This window comes from Rhinatrema bivittatum, chromosome 1 (genome assembly GCF_901001135.1).
Source record: "Rhinatrema bivittatum chromosome 1, aRhiBiv1.1, whole genome shotgun sequence".
NCBI classification, from domain to species: domain Eukaryota; kingdom Metazoa; phylum Chordata; class Amphibia; order Gymnophiona; family Rhinatrematidae; genus Rhinatrema; species Rhinatrema bivittatum.
The window spans coordinates 437,016,358-437,038,337 of NC_042615.1; the positions used below are offsets into that span (position 1 = coordinate 437,016,358).

At 44.2% G+C, this 21,980-nt stretch overlaps 1 protein-coding gene across 3 annotated transcripts in view; it reads left to right on the forward strand.

The window, feature by feature from the left end:
• Nucleotides 1–21,980, forward strand: part of ZNF462 (zinc finger protein 462) — a 309,667-nt gene that overhangs the window by 188,915 nt on the left and 98,772 nt on the right. The window contains exon 9 of one of the 3 annotated variants that reach the window (XM_029604896.1): nucleotides 16,506–16,833. The exons of the other annotated variants lie outside the window; for them this stretch is intronic. Coding sequence (XP_029460756.1) covers nucleotides 16,506–16,744 — 239 coding nt within the window. The 3' untranslated portion in view covers nucleotides 16,745–16,833. Of the gene's footprint in view, nucleotides 1–16,505; nucleotides 16,834–21,980 lie in introns of those variants that run through there. 3 annotated transcript variants of the gene reach the window in all.

Sequence of the window (21,980 nt, forward strand, 5' to 3'; positions counted from 1 at the left end):
TACAGGACAGGGTAACAAACTGCAAGGATGGTGCTATCAATTCTCCATAAAATACAATCTGATGGATTTAATAATTCTGGTTAAAAGATTAGCAGCCTTTGTAGTAAGTAGTTCCAGCTCAAATAATTAACACACAAGATGGAAATAAATGCAGAGCTCCAAACTAACTCTCTTTTGGAAGATCAGACCTAGCCTCAAAAACTAACAAATTAACTAGTTAAATAGAAAGTAAATAGCATCCTCTTTTTACCAATCAAATATCCCAATTATCTATTCATTTATTTAAAATCATTTACTAATCATTTAACTGATAAATCATTCTAAGCAATGTAGAACATAATATATTTCAGACCATAGTACATATTTTACAACTTATCATCCATCAATCATACAATAAAATAAAATCTGCCTCCTCAGAATAGAAAAATCAATATTTGGCAACATCACCCATTAACCAGGTTTTTAATTGTTTATGAAGTTTCAGTAAGTTCATTTTCTCCGTCAGTTTCAATGGAAGGTTATATCACAGCATTGGAATTGCAGAGGAAAAGGCCCTATTCTGTAGACAAGAATGGCCAAAAGATTTGGCAGCTGGAATCTGTAGCAGATGTTTTTAAGATGAACATATATTTCTACCAGCTTCATGAAACTTTAATGGACCTCTCAGTGGTCTCTGACCCAACCCACGCAAAATCTTAAAAATGAATAGCAAATAGCCTGTCACCAGGCGCCAATGCAGACCTTACAACGCACCTATAGATGTTTGTCTAGTGCGCCAAGTGACAACACGTACTGCCATATTTTGAATCACTTGCAGTTTCCAAGTCAGTTTGCCCAGCAATCCCAAATACAAGGCATTGTAATAATCGGTGTGAGAAAGGACACGTGCATATCCCATGACATTGATCATAGCTTTCAAATGTTAGGTAATATAGTTTTCAAATGAAGGTTTTGCCCTAGACTAGGAGTGGCCATCTCCGATCCCTTGAGCTGGGAAGGACAGCAGCCAGTCAATTTAAGGGCCGCAATTAGCAGGATTAAGTTTATTGGGCCACGTTTGGCAGCTAGTAAGTCATTGCTATCCCCCTAACTTTCTGGCCCCAACTTAGCCCCACCCTCAGACCTGGCTAGAATTTGATCAGCTAAATTTAGCTGCCTAGTGAAATTTAGGTGTAAGTTTAGCCAGTGAGCTCAGTCAGTTTTCTATGGCTTTGATCTAACCGGCCAATTCCTTTTTTAGCTGGCTAGATCCCTTTGAATATTGACCTCTTTGTTAAAAAGGTAAACTCTGATAAAATAGTATTATAAAAAAAACACACATCTCACTTATAACTGATCCCTAAAGATGAACAGGAGTTGGGTCAAGAAATATGTCTTTTTGCCATTGGTGGAAAAGAAGAGGAGTGGGTATCTTGTTTTTAAAAATTCTCAAAGCTTAAAGTTTCAAATGTTGGACTCCGAATGTAGGTGCGTTGAAGCTGTCTTATCTCTGAGCACAGAAAATATAGTTTTTGCAGGTATGTGCACCCCAACAAAAGATTTACAAATCAGATATCCTTTTCAGGGTGTGTCCCTATTATAGGAAGAGACTTCAATCAGCTACTAGATTTGGTGTTAGGAAGTCTAAATCTTTAGTTAGTTAATTTTTAGGGTCCTAAATGTAGGCCTGTAATTTACTCTCCTAGACTTAGGACCCTAAGGGCCCTATTTATTAGGCATTTTTCCCACAGACATATTTTCAGCTGAAAATGGAAAATCTCCCTAACTAGGTGCTTTAAATTTAGGCACCTAAGTAAAGCACTGAACATTTTTTGAAAATTGCCCACAGGGAGGGCTATTTCTCCTTGTCATATAAAAGTGGTAGACATTTTACTATCCTTGGCCTTAAAACTCGTTAACAATCGGAGCAATACATGCTTGGTGAAATATAGTATATTTGACATACAAATATGAAGAACAATAAACTAGACTTTAAAAAGTCAGGAAATCTGGATACCTACAGAATTATTATATATCCCAGCAGCTGTCATTGCAACTCTGCATTGTATAATATGGTAATAGTGTCTTCCAAGATAAGTTAATGTTATTCACTAAATAGAAACTACATTAAAAAATGTAGTGAATTCAATAAAAATAAAAAAAAATGTGCAAGAAAATATTTGTTTTTATCTTCATTTTATTTTTAATATTTGCTTTTTGTTTGATTTAGTGCGCACTAAAACAAAACAAAACAAATGCACATCCTTAATTCGTAGGGTACCAGTTTGGAAGGCTTTAAAGAGAGTACTATTTTCTCCTCTTGTAATCATGGCATTCTTCTTTTTAACAGCACTTTGCTAGGCCCTACCTACAAGTTCAGCTTTAAAAACATGCTTCTCCATTTCATTCGTACGACATCCTTGCATCTGATCTCACATACATATCTGTACCCACACTTTACACATGCAGTCAGACTCCCACATTCTTACCCATCAGTCATTATCACACACCATTAAGCCTCCCAAAGGAGACACAAGAAACCAAAGTTAAAAATATTTTTTACGGAGAACAATTTTTAAATAATTAGATCTTACTTTGTTTTATTTTTTATTTATTTTTTATTTATTTATTTGTATTTATTTATTTATTTTAATTTTATTTTTTTTTAATTTTATTTTTTTTTTTTGCTGCTCCTTCAGAGGAGGGAGCTCCCTGGAACTGAGGTGCCAAATTCCTACCATCACTTTCTCTAGGGTTGGGGCATGCCTCTACTTTCCTCCTCCTCTGGTTGCTCTTACCAATGAAGGAGGAACGTGTAATGTTGAGGCTGAGTGAGAAAGCGGGTAACTTGGAAAAGAAGCAGGACAGACAAAACAGAATCCATCAAGATAAGAGGCAACATTGAGAGCTCCGCCTCCACAAAGTCCATATTCTTCACTCCATGCAAACCCTATGGCAGGATTGAATCCACTGGTGGCAAATTTGGATTTGAGGACTCCTTAGCTTTTGAGAGGCTGCAGCATTGTTTGTGTATTTAGAGAAAAAAAAATGAGGGTAGAAAGTACAATAGGTGGAAACAGTAACAACCATAAGCATCAATAGGACATGGAAGTGTACAATAATCGTAAAACAAGAGATCATATAGAAGTGGATAGGACAGTTGGTAGCCACATTGAAACACATTGGGGTCCATATTCAGCCACTGTGTGGCCATGCTAGTTATCCGGTTATACATAACTGGCTAACTAGTGGTGTATATTTGGTTATATATATCCGACTATCTTTAGGACAACCCTACGACCCAACCGGAGTTAGCTGGATAACTTATCCGACTAACTCTGCTTCTCCCTGGAATGCCCCTGACTTAATATATGACTGAATACAGCTGGATAAGCCATTTAGACGGATAACTATTACCTTCTCCGTCTAAATGATGTTTGAATATGGCTCTCACTATTCACTGTGCATACAAACAGCATGGGACAATGCCCAGTAAACAAGATTGAAACAAGGACACAGCAGAGAGACAAAAGACAAAGAGACAAGTAACAGTCATGTAATAGTTCAAAAGAATACCTACCCCACCAACATGCCAGGCAGAAACAGTTAGCACATGAAAACACAATATTTAGCCACACACAAGTATCCATGTTGGACAACCAGCAGTGTGAGGGATAATACTTATGGTGTGGCTTTCCTCCATGAGCACAATTGGCTTCCTAAGCCGTTGAACTCTTAAACCCATAACTTCACCAGCTGGAGAGAGGATGCCCTCATTCAGTCTCCAGACCAGAAACAAAATATTGATGTGGTCTGGGTCAATCTGAAAAACACAAAAGAAAAAATATTTATTTTATCAGTATGCACGGGTCATCACAAAGTATTAAAATGTAACGCCTGCTCACTATCCCACTTGCAACACGTGAAATGAAACAAATGATAGCATAATCCTGCTAAGTACTGGAAGGAGTGGCATATATGAAAACAGACCCCCGCTTGTGAGGGTTTGATCACTGGGGATGCCCTTTACAGAGTCCTCCAGGTTTAGGTGTAACACAGTTGGACAACCTTGTGTGGAAGCAGATGCTCCATTTCCTTCTAACATTCCAGCTTGTCCTCTGCTGATGCGTTCTCTAAAATTGTATGCTGTCAGTCCATGAAAGCAGTGCAGGGATTGAATGTATGGTCTACAGAGATGAGAACATTTTATTTTGTAACTTTGGAAACATGGTCACGATTCAGGACTGCATTTTCTGATGCTAAAATAGTGCCTGGGCAAAAGAGCCTGAGCCATTCTTAAACTGGCAAACTTCTGGGATAAGAGGCAGGAACATTATATCTGAGCCTCCTGTATGGAAAAAAACTGAACAAGCAAAAAAGGTTTGTTTGCTTGCTGTCCCAAGCCCAGACACATAACCATGCACCTAAAAGATCTGGATGGTCTTCAGGGGCTCAAAATGGGTTTCTAATTTCGATGGTTCAGAGCTAAAGCCTCTGTGCGGCCCCAGTAAGATCTGTTTCCATACTGACTCTTTTGAACTGTTGCCTGGTGTGATTAATAGAATATTGTGCTAATGTGTTTCTGTCGTCAAGAGTTAACAATTACTGTGTGCCTGAATCTTGGAACAGATTGACGGAAAGGATTAAGCCTTGCCCCAAAACTGTCACAGATGCTGAGGAAGTTTGTTGTATTTGTATACAGCCTTCCGTTAATAAGTCTGGTCCTGTTGTGTCACAGTGTGCGTATAAATAAACCTGCATTAAAACTCCACTGCTGAGTGCTGCTTGTTACTGCAGAGGTTTCTAACCTGACACAAGATACTTTCTAGGCCAAGTCGTGACCAAAGTGTGGCCAAACGATTTTGGATTCTCTTCCTTAGGTCATGTAGACCTCACTTCTTCATTGTGCTTTGTGCATTTTCTCTGTCCTCCAATTCCAAATGCTGCTGACATCATGAGAGTGACTTTCCCTGTCCAAAAAGTGGTAATGAGCTTTGTGTATATTATAATGAGGCAGATAATACATTCCACTCCTCAGATGGGGTTTTACATAAAATACTTCATTATACATTCATTATCAGCCTATTTGTGACGTTTTGTGTTCCCTAGGAGCCACTTTCCAACCTCAGGATAATATATATTTGCCCAATCTTGCTGAATTGCTCTTCACCAAGACTCCTTCATGACCTTTAATTGGATAAATCGACCACAAAGAAATCGAAGCCTATTTTTAACAATCTATTCAGCATCCACACAAAAATGTGTCTGTAATTCAGTTCACTTTATTTGTAATCTCTGGTGTCGTCCTCCTCATTCCCCACTAATATCACTGCAAACTGTGTTCTTATCAGTGTCTGGATTAACATCTGGCATGTAGAATAGGATGTCAGGCAGGTATTATGAATCATTACTTAGTTGTCGGTCACATGCAAATCTCATGAGAGAAAAATACAGCAGTACGTGCTATTTTCCTGTGTAATCAGTAAAATCTTAATTATAGAAATATCTACTTGAAATAACTGTCTCATCACCTCATATGACCATTGGTAACATCCTTATCCTAGAATGTGAAATAAGACCTATACCTATGAGAGCTCACAGGGTTGCTGTCAGTATACATTTAACTGTTTTCAAAATCACAATCTATTATTTTGACATCAGAATTCAAGAATGTAACTCCAAGATCATGTAAATTGCAGATATCCAACCCATATGCTTCAACCAATTGCGAAATCAGCTGGCACAGCTGAGCACCAATATTTCTTAATTAAATCTATACCAACTACAAATATTAACTTAAAAGAAAAGCATGCATTTATCACTGCACCAGTAGTGTTCCCCAAACTTGTTCTCATGGACCTCTAGTTGGGTTTTCAAGATATGAACAATGAAAATGCATTGCCTGCATTGTACGCAAATATGTCATACATGTTCATTGTGGCTGTCTTGAAAACCCAACTGGCTGGGGTTCCCAGAGGACAGGTTTGGAAACCATTGTACTAGACAATGGCCATGATGACTCCAAATATGTTTTGACTGAGCCACCTGACTCATTTCCAACGCAGCAACAGCTGCTCTGTGGCCGGGACGCTGCTTCCAGAGACCACTTGATGTTGAAGCTGAACATTGCCATCTTCCAGCTTCTCCGGGCTGTCCCCTTAGGCTTTTGGCAGGAAATGCGCCCAGTAATGACATCAGCAGCCTATTCTTGTGTTCCAGCTTGTCCCTGTGTCCTGTCTAGCCTTGCTTTGTCCAGTCTACCCCATCCAGCCCTGTCTCATTCAGCCTTGCCTTGTCTAGCCCAGTCTTGCCTGGTCCATCTTGCCTTGACTTCTCGTTCCAGTCTGGTCCAATGTCTCTCGTATGTCTTTGTCCACTCGCAGTCTGACTGCTTGTCTTGGAACTAACCATGCTTGCCTGATGCTTGGAGCTGACCTTTTGCCTTAAACCTAACCATGCTTGTCTGCTGATTACCTCAACCTTTGCCCATCTCCAGCTTCTCCAGAATGTTGCCTGTCCTGATACCAGCGTGCCCATGGCCTTTTGTACTCTCAACCGCCCTAGGGACCAACTAAGCCTTTCCGGCCACCAGAACCCAAGGGAGAAGGCTGCTGGTATAGGTGATGCTCCAGACTGTCCCGTTACAGGTCGCATTCACCAGCTTTCGGTGTAGGCCTTGTAGGTTCTCCTAGGAGGCAGAGTTAGCTATGCCACAGTACCAAGGGCTCACTTCAACGCCATTCATCACATTTACTTTGTCTGGGCAGCTCAGCCCAGTGATGGTATCAGCAGGAATCAGAACATCAGCTTTGCATGGACAAAATTAGGGAGATAAGACTGGTTGGACAAATACCAGTCCTAAAGTTACTTTATCCAGGAATATTCCATGGACTACTTAGCGAGTATGTTCCACTAAATAGCCAGTTAAGTTATTCAGCTAACCTTTTCTGGTTAACTTTGCTGCTCGCCAGCATATTTAATATGGACTTCTTAATTTTTTGAGCTTCTGGCCGATTCTTGTAATGTTTGTAACTTTTTGTTCAGTTACTTTTTAGGAAATATTTTTTTTTCACCGTCATGTGGACAGAGTGTGAACAATAAAAAAGTTTTGAGTCTTAAAATGATGCAATAGCAAACATTCTAGAAAACAAATTTTTAAAGTTGACTGCTTTTTCTCTCCAGCCAATAGTGAGTCACAGTTTCAGGTCCCTGGAGCCCACTGTGCCTTTTGAAATTCTTGCCTTCAGAGCGACAACTGAACTGTCTTTTTGAGATTCCACCTCTCCCCTTATCCAGTTGAGACGTTGCTTCTTTTGTTGTCCTATCTGATATGATGCATCTTGGACAAGAGGTGTTTGGAGTTCCAGCCTGCATATTTCTCATAACTCTGCCCCAGAAACCCTTTCCGCTTCTGAAAATAAATTCCTTCAATCCAGTTGATTGGCAAACTCCTCCCTGGGGATGTATCATTGCACCCCCTGCAGCACCATCTGCCATGTGTGTGTTTAATCCTTTGCATCCTGTGTGTTCTTTCAGTGTGTGGTTTTTAAACCCTATTACATTTGCATTTTATGTAACTGGTTAATGCAAGCTTTTCAGGAACTTTTAATAGAAAAAAAAGTGGATGTGTGTGTATACTCTCTCTCTATATATATATCACTTAACTGACAGCCCCCCCTCCATTTGGCAGTTCTAGGCGGAGTCAGGGCATGAGTTCCTGTTATAAAGGTGAAAAGTTGGAGGGTCCCACATATACATGGTTCTCTGACTCCTAACCTTCCCTTCAGACACTTGAGACATCTTGTTGCCGTACTGTAGGAGGATACCGTACTAGCATATGCTTCTAAAAGAAATAAAAAATGAAATTTCAGATCTATTACTAGTGATTTGTAATCTATCATTAAAATTGTCCATTGTGGGAGAGTCACGAGGTGCAATATATATGGGAACGACTGTGTCTCACCTCTGCTCCTGCTACCTTTCCTCTACTATTTTAATTTTGGCATCTTGCTGCAACTGCACAGTTCCTTTTTTAAGTATTTTCTCTTCCCATATTTTCCTGCTATTGAGAATAGTTTTCAAAATCTGTTTTTATTACGATATATCTACCTGCTGGGCCAGGAAGGGAAAGTAAAGGCGTAAAGACACCATACCCAAAATGGTCAGTGGAGATTTTATTGCTGAACTTCACTTCAAGATGGCATTGGTGTCCGCGGTTACCGTGGCAATCGCGGCGGTATTTGAGATCAAGCTGGGTGAGCTGTCCCAACTGTTGGATGTATTCACCACTCATTTACAGGATGTTGTCAAGCAAATTTGAGAGGTAGAGTGTCAGCAGTTGGAGATGGAAAATAAGATTCAAGGCCTTGAAGTGACACAGACAGATTGGCATGTTTCCAAACCTATGATTTTTGCAAAACTAGAGGATTTAGAAAATCGTTCCCCACTGAATAGTCTCCAGTTTGTTGGAATTCCTGAATCTATTTCAGATAATTTGCATAAAACTTTGAAGAATGGTTACCCATGGCTCTAGACCAACCTTTTTTATCTGCCAAACAGTGTGTGGAAAGAGCACATCGTCTTAGAAGCCCGTACTGAAAATTTGCAATGTCCTTGCAATGTTATTGCCAAAATCCCTAATTTTCATCCTAAAGGTGAAATATTACATGCATATCACAAGGTATCAGCTCTTAAATTTGAAGAGAATAAAATATTTTTCGGGATTTTTCTACTGAAGTATCTACTAAGACAGGGGTGGGCAATTCCAGTCCTCGAGGGCCACAAACCTGTCAAGGTTTTAGGATATCCTAATGAATATGCATGACATAGATTTGCATACAACTGAGGCAGAGTGCATGCAAATCTCTCTCATGCATATTCATTAGGGATATCCTGAAAACCAGACTGGTTTGTGGCCCTCGAGGACGGGAAGTGCCCACCCCTGTACTAAGAGGAGATCCTTTGCTCTAGTCTGTACTCAACTATTTAAGTTAAAAATTCCATCTGTACTTCAATATCCAGCATGTCTTGGTGTTGTGCACCAGGGGAAGCCAAGGTTTTTTTTGACACCATATTTGATGCTGCCATATTTCTTCAAAACTTATCCCCTGGCTGAACTTTAGACTCCATTCCTAAATTGATCTTTTCTTGAGTTTGAGTACTTTTGATTGCTAATATTCCTGAGATGCTTTGAGACCCCTAATTCTTTCAGTAATTATTGATATTTGAATGTTATCATTTGGACCTGATGCCAACTTTTTTTTTTTTTCTTTCTATGAAGAAATTTTCATTTGTGTCTTGTTCCAGTCCCTTTGTGAGTGACAAAGTGAAGGATAGGAGCCGACAGCAGAAGATAAGAGGGGAACATGTAGAGGGGGAAAAGGAAGATAAATGCAATGCAGTGGAGAGAGGGAAGATCTCTCAGCTGATGCTTTACAAGTGACCTCCAGTTTGCAGTATTGGTGTTGGGGTTTTTTTATGCTATTTCTACTTTTATGTTGTATGGTTCTTAATACTTTTATAATTGAATCGTTGAAGATTCTATGATAGTGTAACTTCATTTTTGTATGGACAGTCACTGATATAATTTGTTATTTTATTTATGGTTTGGGGAAAGGTTGGGGCAGCAGCATGATTTCTACCACTCTAGTGGTAATTTTGTTGAATTTGATATGGAGATAAAATTGATACTTTTTTTTGGCTTTTTTTGGGGATGGGATGGGCAGATATGGCAGAATCGTATGTTCCCTGTACGTACCTGGATCAGTCCAGACAGTGGGTTATGTCCCCAATCCAGCAGATGGAGTCAGCACGAGCTTTGAGGGGGCGTATCCATATATACTACTACCCCCTCTGCAGGAGTTCAGTATCTTCTGACTCCAGCAGATGCGAGTAGGGGAATCAGGCTTCCCCTCCTTTTTCTTCACTTTCTTGCTTGATTATGGCTTGTTGTTGTCTTTTTCTGTGGATCAAGTTTGTATCAAGTTTGTATTAAGTTTAAAAAAAAAAAAAAAAAGGCAGAGTTCTTTCAACTTCTGGGGAGTGGCTTATCTTCCTTGTCTCTTCTCTGCGGCCTTGCTGTTTATTTCTCGTTGCAGCCAGGGGTAAGTTTGTTTTTTCCTTTGTAGTTTTTTCCTTTACAGCTCAGCCCCCGGTGCCCGCAAAAGCCGGTGGAGCCGGCCTCTTCGCTCTTTACTCCCTCACCCGCGGCCATTTTACAGCTCCTCATGGGCTGCTGAGCCATTTAGGGAAAGATGTCTGGGGCGGGTCGTGTGGCCGGGAAGGCCCCCCCACGGCACCCTCCTCTATTTTCAGACAGCGGGCAGTGCGGGCCGACCGGGCCCCCCCGCAGCGGCGCCTTTGTGCGCGTGGCCCCCCCCCCCCCCCCCCCCCCGTGGCTTTTTTCTTTTCTCCTGCAGCGATCCCGATGCCGCGGCCGTCCCGCTGTGCGGCCTGCGGAGACCCAGGGTCCCGGATTTCCCGGGAGGGCATCTGTGCACGATGCCTTCCCGGGGGGGAAGGTACCTCACAGTCCCTGACTGATTTCTCTTTTTTGCCCGGGCGGTGCGGACCGGCCACTCCGCCATTTTTGGCGGGAACGGCGGCCATTTTACATTCTGAGCGCCCTGAGGCGCAGGCCACGAGGGGGAACGGATCCCTGGAGGCCACGAGGGAGAACGGATCCCTGGAGGACTCTACCAGCGGGGGTGTCCCCCCGATTTTGGTGCAGGAACCAAGCACCCAGAGCCAGGGAGCAGGAACCACGCCGCCCCCGAAGCGCACCCGAGCAGGCCGGGGTTCTCTCCGGAGTTTATCCTGCTCATGCATACCGCTTATCTGCAGGGGCTGGAAGCACCTGTGGGACCCCCCCCCCCTCCTAAGATCCCTCGGATGTCGCCCTCGACGCTGGCCCCCCCCGACCCTCCGGGAGTGGGGGCCTCCCGCCTTCCTACCCGGGTCCGATCCACGCCCGCGGCAGTGGGGGCGGTGCCAGACCCAGCGGGACATGGACTTGACCTCCCGGACGGGGGACAAGGGGACGGCACACAGGAGGGGGATGATCCGCGTACCCTACGCCTCTTCCAGAGGGAAGAGCTGGACGACCTCATTCCGCAGATCATCCAAGAATTAGATTTGGATCCGCCACCAGACCCGCCTGCCCCAGTAGCTCCCGCTGTCATCACTTCTTCAAGGAAGGGAGATCCTGTCCTGGCGGCACTCCGGCCGAGGGCTCGGGCTTTTCCCATTCATGACTCGTTTTTACAACTTCTCACCAGGGAATGGGACACCCCGGAGGCCTCCCTGAAGAGCAGCCGGGCTATGGAAAAGCTGTACCCGCTCCCCGAAGATTTTCTGGACCTCATCAAGGTCCCAAAGGTGGACTCCGCAGTGTCGGCGGTCACGAAGAGGACGACTATCCCAGTGACGGGAGGTGCGGCGTTGCGGGACACACAGGATCGTAAGTTGGAAGTTTTCCTTAAGCGGGTTTTCGAGGTCTCCGCTCTGGGTATGCGGGCGGTGATGTGCAGTTCGCTTGCCCAGCGGGCTAGTCTCCTTTGGGTGCAACAACTCCTCATGTCTCAGAACCTGCCGTCCGATGAGGCTGCCCAGGCAGATCGGCTAGAAGCCGCAGTGGCGTATGGGGCGGACGCCTCGTACGACCTTTTTCGGGTCCTCACAAGATCCATGGTTTCGGTAGTGGCAGCACGACGACTACTGTGGCTACGCAATTGGGCGTCTGATACGTCCTCTAAGTCCAGTCTGGGCTCTCTTCCCTTCAGGGGCAAGTTCCTCTTCGGGGAGGATTTGGACCAGATCATCAAGTCCCTGGGGGAGAACGCTGTTCATCGGCTGCCGGAGGATAGGTTTCGACCATCCAGAGCGTTTTCTTCTTCTCGGACCAGAGCCAGAGCGCAACGGCGCTACAGGGGCTACAGACAGACGGGCTCCCGGCCATCCGCCCCCAGGTCTCAGCCCTGGTTGCGCGCCTTCCGCGGGCATTGGCCCGCACGCACTACTCCCGGAACCGGGAACCCCTATACCAAGTCTTCACAATGATGCCAGTCTCGCCCACTCCCCTGTCCCCAGGATTGGGGACCGACTAACGTATTTCTAAGCGGAGTGGGCACGGATCACCTCGGACCAGTGGGTCCTGGATACCATAAAACACGGCTACGCATTGGAATTTGTCCGCCCCCCGCAGGGAAGGTTCATCTTTTCCCCCTGTGGCTCGGACCTCAAGAGAGGAGCGGTGCAGCTGACTCTGGACAGACTCCGGGAGATAGGCGCTACTGCGCCCGTGCCCTTCGGAGAGGTGGGCTCGGGCCACTATTCCATCTATTTCGTCGTACCAAAGAAGGACGGTTCCTTCCGGCCTATCCTAGTCCTCAAGGAAGTCAACAAATCCCTTCGAGTCGTTCGGTTCCGCATGGAAACGCTCCGGTCAGTGATTGCGGCGGTGCATCGGGGGGAGTTCCTCGCCTCCCTGGACTTAACGGAGGCCTACCTGCACATTCCCATCCGCCCGGACCACCACAGTTTCCTTCGTTTCAAAATTCTGGACCAGCATTTTCAGTTCACGGCTCTCGCGTTTGGATTGGCGCCGGCGCTGCACACCTTCACCAAGATCATGGTAGTTGTGGCGGCAGCTCTCCGGAAGGAGGGCATCCTGGTTCATCCTTATCTGGACGATTGGCTCCTCCGGGCGAAGTCATTCGATCATGGACGCTCAGCGGTGACTCGAGTAGTACGGTTTCTACATTCCCTGGGATGGGTAGTGAACTTCTCCAAGAGCTCCCTCATGCCCTCGCAACGCTTGGGTTTTTTTTGGGGGCAACTTTCGACACCCTACTGGGCAAAGTTTTTCTGCGCCAGGACAAAGCTCAATCCTTGCGGGATCACACACGACGGTTCTCTGCGTTACCAGAGCCCACCTCCTGGGACTACCTGCAACTCCTGGGAGTGATGGGGTCCACCATCGACCTTGTACCTTGGGCTTTCGCGCACCTCAGGACCTTACAGTGGGCGCTCTTCTCCCGTTGGAAACCAGTATTGCAGGACTATCAGATGATTCTCCCGCTCCCACAGAATGCCAGGGACAGTCTGGGCTGGTGGTTGGATCCGCCGAACCTGGCCCGTGGCATGTCCCTCGATCTGCCAAATTGGGTGGTGGTGACCACCTATGCCAGTCTAGCAGGCTGGGGTGCAGTCTGCGATCGAAGCGCCACGCAGGGGACGTGGTCCACGGTGGAGGCGAAGTGGTCAATCAACCGTCTGGAAACCAGAGCGGTCCGGCTAGCTCTGCGACATTTCCTCCCGCTTCTTCGGAACCGAGAAGTCAGAATCCTATCGGACAACGCTACCACCGTGGTCTACATCAACCGACAAGGAGGCACGCGCAGCCCGCAGGTCGCGCTCGAGGCGGCGCTGCTGATGCCGGACGTCATCTCGTCCGGACGTCATCTCGTCCGGACGTCATCTCGTCATCTCGTCCGGACGTCATCTCGTCCGGCTACCGGACGTCATCTCGTCCGGCTAGCGGCCTCGCACGTCGCCGGTGTGGACAACGTCCAGGCGGACTTCCTCAGTCGTCAACTGCTGGACCCGGAGAGTGGTCTCTCTCCGACAAAGCAATGCAACTTCTCGTCCATCGGTGGGAGGCCCCCCCACTTGGATCTGATGGCGTCCGCTCTCAACGCCAAGGCTCCACGCTTCTTCAGTCGCCGGAGAGAGCGCGGAGGGAGTGGATGCCCTGGTCCTCCCGTGGCCGCCATATCTTTCTTTTCCACCATGGCCCCTGGTGGGCAGGATGCTCCGCAGAATAGAAAGCCATCAGGGGACCGTGGTTTTCGTCACCCCAGAATGGCCCAGGCGACCCTGGTTTGCGGACCTGCTACAGCTGGTGATCGACAGGCCAATCAGGCTGGGGCACCTCCCCCAGCTCCTACATCAGGGCCCGGTATTTTTCGAGCAGGCAGAATTCTTCTGTCTTGCAGCCTGGCTTTTGAGAGGCGCCGCCTCCGGCGTCGGGGCTACCTGGAGGCGGTAGTATCCACGCTATTGCGGGCACGAAAGACATCGGCCTATGTTCGAGTCTGGAAGGTGTTCGAGCTGTGGTGTACCAGCCAGGCCACGAGACCCGCTAAGGCTTCTGTACCTCAGATCCTTCAGTTTCTACAGGCGGGGGTGGAAAAAGGGCTCACCTATAATTCACTACGGGTTCAGGTGGCCGCCCTTGGTTCGCTGTTGAGCGATGGGGGCTCTCTTCTACAGCATCCTGACATTGCTCGTTTTCTCAAGGGTGTCAAGCATATGCGTCCTCCGTTACGGGACCCTTGTCCCTCCTGGAGTCTTAACCTTGTGCTTTGCTCCCTGTCGGGACCACCGTTCGAGCCGCTGCGCAGCGCAACGATAAAGGATCTCACTCTCAAGACTGTATTTCTTGTGACCATCTGTTCCGCTCGACGCATCTCGGAGATGCAGGCTCTGTTGTGTAGAGAGCCCTATCTCCGTTTCTCCGACTCTGGAGTTTCGCTTCGCACCGTTCCCTCCTTCCTTCCGAAGGTGGTTTCTGCATTCCATGTGAACCAGACGGTGGAGTTGCTGTCCTTCTCTTCCTCAGAGCCGAAGTCTCTCCGTCTCTTGAATGTCAAGCGCACTCTGCGCCTCTATCTGGAGGCTACAAATGAGTTCCGAACCTCTGACCATCTCTTTGTACTCTGGGCCGGTCCTAAGAAGGGGTCTCAGGCCTCGAAGACTACCATTGCCAGATGGCTGAAGGCCGGCATTGCTGCTTCTTACATTGGGGCGGGTCGGACTCCCCCACCCGGAATCGTAGCGCATTCTACACGTTCTCAGGCGGCTTCCTGGGCGGAGGTTCGCTCGGTATCCTCGCAGGAAATTTGTAGGGCAGCCACCTGGAAATCGTTACACACGTTCTCGAGGCACTATCGTCTGCACCTCGCCTCTTCGGTCTCTGGACACTTTGGCGAGCAGGTTCTCCGAGCAGGCCTCGCAGGACCCCACCCGATTTAGGGAAGCTTGGGTACATCCCACTGTCTGGACTGATCCAGGTACGTACAGGGAAAAGAAAATTATTATTTACCTGCTAATTTTCGTTCCTGTAGTACCATGGATCAGTCCAGACGCCCACCGGTTTGGGTTCTTGATCCTGCTCAGCTCTGCGCTGCTTCTTGCTCGCAGTGTTCTGTGTCTTCACAGTTGTTTCTTTTCGCTGTTTTTCACAGCTCCCTACAAGTTGGTAGGATGTTTGCAGTTACTTGTTGCGGTTACAATTGTTTTCATTATCTGTTTCCACAAACTTGATCCTTCGGGGGTTTCTACTCGGGCTTTGATATACTCGATACTGAACTCCTGCAGAGGGGGTAGTAGTATATATGGATACGCCCCCTCAAAGCTTGTGCTGACTCCATCTGCTGGATTGGGGACATAACCCACTGTCTGGACTGATCCATGGTACTACAGGAACGAAAATTAGCAGGTAAATAATAATTTTCTTTTATGTTGTTCAATGTTGGGCACTTTTATAGCGAGTTGTGTGGAGGTCTAGGCTGGGTGATTTCCTCATTGCTTTATTAGGTTTTTCTGTATTGCTATATAATTTAATTTTTCTTTGTGGTTAATGGAATAGGATGTGCCTCCTGGAATGTTTCTAGGATTGGCATTATATGTTTCTAGGATTGGCATATTTTCATTGCATTTTTACAAGAGTCCAAATTATCTGACTTGGAACATGCTAAGTTGAAAAAACAATGGGTGGGGCAGGTATTCTCTTTGTTCTTCTGGGGAATCCAAGATTGGAGTAACTATATTAATACATAAGGCTGTGCCCTTTCAGCTGTCTAGCAAGAGAGTTGATTCTAATGGCCGGTTTTGGATACTGTAGGGCACTATATATGGGAAGGATGTAGTGCTATGAAATCTTTATGCCCCCAATTCCTATTCACAAAGACGTAAATGTTTAAATCCCGGCGCGTGGAAATCCCAGGAGATATGCGTGTGGCCGGGCCGAAAGCATTTTCAAAATGGCCCGGTCACGCACGTATCTCCCGGTACGTGCGGAAAAGCTGGGGTTTTGAAAAGGGGCGGGGTTTGGGCAGGGTGGGGGTTGGCTGGGACAGCACCGGGTGAAGCATGCTCCGGCCAGCTTCATCTCTTCAGATGAAGAAAGTTCCAAAACAAAAAAAATTAGCTGAGTTAGGATGGGTTTAGGGGTCAGGGAGGAGAGAGGAAAAGGGAGGAAGGATAGGTATAGGGTTAGGGAAGCTATATGAGAGCAGACTAGGAGGGAACTGGGCAAAGGCCCGCTTGCAACACTGCGCGTGTATTTCAAAATCCTTCCCCGTGCACGGGTATAGGATTTTATAACATGCGCGCATGATATAAAATTGGTGCGTCCTTGTGTGCGCCAGGAACCGCGCACAGCTTTAAATATTTACCCTATGGATTTTTCCAACAGGTCACCAGTGCTTTGCAAGTTTATAAATCTTCTTACATCTTGATTGCAGGTGATTTCAACATGGTTCATGATGAGGCCCTTGACAAAAGTAATCCTCCGCACATCCACAATCTCAAAGCCTCAAAGGTGTCATGCTTTGGAATTGTTAGACTCTTGGCAAGTTTTACATCCCCAAGAGAGAGACTTCACTCATGTCTCACAAGCTCGTGGATCTCTTTCCAGAAAAGACTACCTTCTAATTTCCCAAAAATAATTTTCCAAGTTTTCTTTGGTTTGGTTAACCCTTGAGGGTTTTGCGAATGCTCTTGAGAGACCCCAATGCCTATTTCCTTCTCATCTTTGCTATGATAAAGCTTTTCATTCTTATTTATTAACTAGAAGGTTATTAACTAGAAGGATCTTAGAATGGAACCCAACATCTCAACATTCAAGAAAAGACTCAAGACATGGCTGTTCACGCAGGCCTTTCCTAACTCCAATTCCATCTAACTTCCTTCTTTCAACACGCTCCGCTAGCATTAGCGTTAATAGCCACCTTTTACAATGTTATTTATACTTATATATAACTATCTGATCTTCATTTCCCTTCTCATTCCAAGTTATTGTTTTCCTTGTTATATGTAACTGCTTTTCTGCACTATTGTTTAAATGGTAATTGTTTAAATGTTTAAATGGTAAAGTTTATTATAATTACACCCCTGTTTCTTGTGAACCAGCATGATGGGACCACCGTCTTGAATGTTGGTATATAAAAAAGTTAAATAAATAAATAAAATAAATAAAATAGAAGGTAGGAATTTCTGTGCTTTAATGGTGGGTATCGGTGAATGCCTTCTTTATTTTGGGAAATTGCACAAGCTGTTCTTAGAGGAAATAATTATGTGGGTGGTCAGCATAAACAATTAGATAATTCTATTTTGGCCCTGGAGAAGCATTTTAATCGAGAGAAGACTTATTATATATCTTGTCCTTCTATGACTAATACAAATCAAATATCTTACTACTCAAATGATGTTGCATTCTTTGCTGCACCAGAGATCCAGAAAGAGCCTTCGTTATTATAAATTTAAACTTTTTCAATATGGCGACAAGGCTGGATAATTATTGGCGCAATTAATAGGAACTGTGTTGAAAGATAGGAGTAATTTGGTTAACTCCAGTAAGGTGATAGCTTCACTTTTTGCTAAATATTATGCCCAGCTTTATAAAACACCCACATTGTCTTCAGATATCCATATATATTTAAAACAAATTACTTTGCCAAAGGTTAAATCATCTACAAACTACAAGACCTCAATTCCTCTATCCAAACTATATCGTCAACCCACAACTATTCCCCTAAGTAGTTGTGGGTTGACGATAAAAGTTAAATCATTGCAATTACAAGTTCTGAATGAACCTATTGGTTTAGAGAAATCAAGGGGGTCATTCATCGAGCTAAATTACCTAAGGCAGCTGGGCCTAATGGCATGCCTTCTGAATTTTATAAAATTCTTTTGGGCAGTGTGGCTAATCCTCTGTTACATTTTTTTCAGCTCTTGGTGACTAATGCTAAATTTTCTCATGGCACCAATAGAGCCTTAATTACTATTCTTCCTAAACTAGGGAAGGATCCACTCCTGCCTTCCTCTTAACGTCCAGTATCTTTAATAGATTTTAACTTAACTTCTAGCTAAAATAATGACAGATAGATTAGCTTGGACTTTCCCTGCTATCCAGTTCTCAATGTCATACTGTTGATAGCCTCTATTGAAAGGTCTTTTTTTACAAAATTGGAAATTATTGTTAATTAGTTTTGACGTAGAGAAAGCATTCAATAAGGTTGACTGGAACTTGATGTTTATAATGTTGTCCCATTGTAGTTTCTCTGTTTTGTTTTGTTTTTTGTATAGGCCTTGTCAGCTTTATATTTCTTTCCTGCAGCCACAGTAATAGTTAATGGGAATCTCTCTGAGGACTTTTCATTTCAGAGGGGGTACCAATGCTTTTTATTTTGACTCTAGACCCACTTTTGCAACAAATTGTTGATGACCCAGATATAGTAGGAATACCCTTGGGATTTGCAATGTTTAGAGTGGCAGCATTCACTGAGAATGTTATTTCACATTCAAGAACTAGTTCGGGTATTGCCTCTGGTATTGGAGAAATTTCAGAGATATGGAGTTCTTTCAGGCCTCACTTTGAATCTAGATAAGTCTGAAGCCCTTCCAATAGGAAAATATGATGTTTCTCAGTGGGTGGGTGATTTCCTAATGGGCTCGAGATCAATTTAGATATTTGGGAGTTTATTTATTTATTTATTTATTTATTTATAGCTTTTCTATACCGACTTTCCAATAACAGAATTACTGATCAATTCGGTTTACATTTTAAACTTTAACAGTGACAAGTAATTGTCTTACAATGAACAGGAAGAAATAACTTGGAAATAAATAAATGGGGATTATAACATAGATACAATATATAGCCTAATGTAGGCAAAGGCATAAAAACATAGGCACAAGGACTGCCAAGGATTTGAATTGAATTGATGAGTTCTTTGGGGTATTATTTGTGTTATTCATTGGGGTATTCTTTGGGGTTCGAGGAATGTTTAGAGTTGAACTTGTTTCTTTCTTATATAGATCTCTTGTCGGTTGTTTGAAAACCTGAGTTTTTAAGTAGTTCTCTTATAGATTGATTGAAAAAGACCTAAAGGGGACCTTGGCCGAGATGAATTCAGCCAGCTGAAATTATAGAAAAGCTTGGTGGAAGAGCCAAGTCTTAAGTCTTTTTTTGAAAACAATGGGGCATTGCACTGTTCTCATATCTAAGAACCTTTTCAATTGGCAGAGGTAAATTTTGAGAGGCTACTGTCTCAAAAAAAACCTTTTATGCAAATATTGGTTTCATACCCTATTTCTTTAATAGGATGTGTTAATTTGTTCAAAATGGTGTTACTCCCTAAATGGCTGTGTGTTTTTTCTTTACTGCCCATTTATTTTTCTCAAGGTATGGAAACTGCATTATTTCATTTGTTCAGGAAATTTCCGTGGGCCAAAGATAAACCTCATATGGCAGTGCGTAATATGATGAAACCTTGGTCTAAAGGAGGTGTAGATTTTCCTAAGTTGATATTTTATAACAGAGTGACCTCCATTTGCCATTTAGGTGATTTGGTTGATATCTACGAGTTGTTATACACCTTTTTCAATTGAAAGTGACTCACTCTCTCCAATTTCCCTGAGATATGCATTGCATGTTTCCTTTTCTGTTTTATCCCCTTTTGGGACCTCCAGTATATTGGTCAGAGTTTTGATAAAAACTTAGAGATGGCTATGTGCCTTTTTGCATCTTTCCTATAAATGCCATTTCCCATTTTTGCCATTTCTGGGTAATTTAGCATTTATTCCAGGCATGACATGAAAGGTTTTTCATGATTGGGCAGATCAAGTTTTGGTGACTCTTTTGCAATTAATGGATTCTGCAAATAAGGTGATACCCTTTTCTACACTGTGTGATGACTACAATTTATTACAAGTCTGCAAAATTGGGATATCTTCAGGCTTGCCATTATTTTTTGTCTTTAAATCAGGACCATTTGTGGGATAACAGATGGCAAGAATTACAGGACTTGTTTGATGTCTCTGATTCTTCATTTCCCACTCTATTAGCTATTTATAAAGTTTTACATTGGATTTTCAATCTTTATTATATTCATGGAAATTGGATATATCTCTTAAGATTATTTCTCTTACATATTTTATTACATGTTTTTCAAAAATGAATTCCTTGTCTGGGAATGTTTACATGAAACTCAATTTAAATTTTTATCAAGGTATTACGGGCCGGATTTTTAAACATTCGCGCGTGGGGTACATTTGTGCGTGCTACCCGGCGCGCAAATGTACACCCGATTTTATAACGTGTGCGCAGCCGCGTGCATGTTATAAAATCCGGGATCGGCGCACGCAAGGGGGTGCACACTAGTGCACCTTGCACGTGCCAAGCCCTAGGGAAGCCCCGATGGCTTTCCCCGTTCCCTCTCCCAACTTCCTCTCGCTAGCCCTATCTAAATCCCCCCCCCACCTTTATTTTGTAAGCTACGCCTGCCAGCCGGCTGCCGGCACGCCCCTTTCACAAAGCCCCGGGACATACGCGCGTCCCGGGGCTTTGCACGCGTCGCCGGGCCTATGTAAAATAGGCTCGGCGTGCGCAGGAGCAGTTACCTGCGTAAATCCTTTAAAATCTGCCCCTACATTTCTAACCATAGGGCATTTTTGGCCAACCTTGCTGTGGATGAGCTGTGTATTAAATATTCTAGGGATGTGGGATCTCTGGCTCATGCGTTTTGGTCTTGTCCAATGTCTCAGAGATTGTGGAGGATGATTTTGCAATATGTTGCTGATGATTTGGATTTCATTGTCCCTTTTAATCCTGAGTTGAACCTGTTTGAGGATTTTAGCTCTTCCCCCACCCCCCATAGGAAATATCAAAAGCTGTGGATTAGGAAATGTTTTTTATTAGGGAAAAAGACCATTCTGTTTCATTGGAGAATGACCACCTCTTATAGTTTCACATACTGGGAAAATTGTTGAATTTAATTTTTATGGAAAAATGTTATGCTAAAAATACTACAGCCCAAAATTAAGACTCAGTTTCTTCAAATCTGGCTCCCTTATATAGATTCTTTGTCCCTCAGAGTGTGTTCTTTCTCTTTGAATTTTTGGGGGTTTTAGGGAGTTTTTTGTTTTAATATTATATCATATTATCTCTGCCTTAATTGACATTCTAGTAGTGTTGCTGTATCGTGTTGGGAATGGTTGTTGAGGTTGTTTGCTTTATGTATTTTGTTGAAGCATATAGCGATGTGCGGTGTTCAGTGTCACTCATCGCATATCTCCATCGTTTTAATGTACTACTACTAATCATAGTTGAAATAAAAAATAATTGCCCACTATATCTGAAGACTGGAAGGTGGCCAATGTATCCCCAATATTTAAAAACAGCTCCAGGGAAGGTCCAGGAAACTACAGGGAAGGTCCAGGAAAGCTCCAGGGAAAGTCCAGGAAACTCCTCTCACAAATTGGCATCACCGGCACTGCCTTATGCTGGATCCAATCTTTCCTGAAAGATAGGACATACAGTGTCAGGATGGGACACCAAACGTCGAAACCCAGAAATCTATCACAAGGTGTCCCACAAGGGTCCTCTCTATCATCAACGCTATTCAACATTTACCTATCTCCGCTTTGTCGACTTCTGGTGGAATTGGATCTCCGTCATTTCATATACGCCGATGACGTACAGATCCTCATCCCCATCAATGATTCACTCGCTAATGCCCTGAAAACTTGGGATTCTGCCCTTGCTGAAATAAAAAATCTTCTCACTGAAAACTTCCTTGCAATAAACACTAACAAGACAGAACTCCTCATCATCACGCCACACAAGAACACCACCGCTAACATCACACCTATCTCAATATCAGACCATCCCCACTTGCAGCAAGTCCGCAGCCTTGGCGTCATGATTGGCAATCACT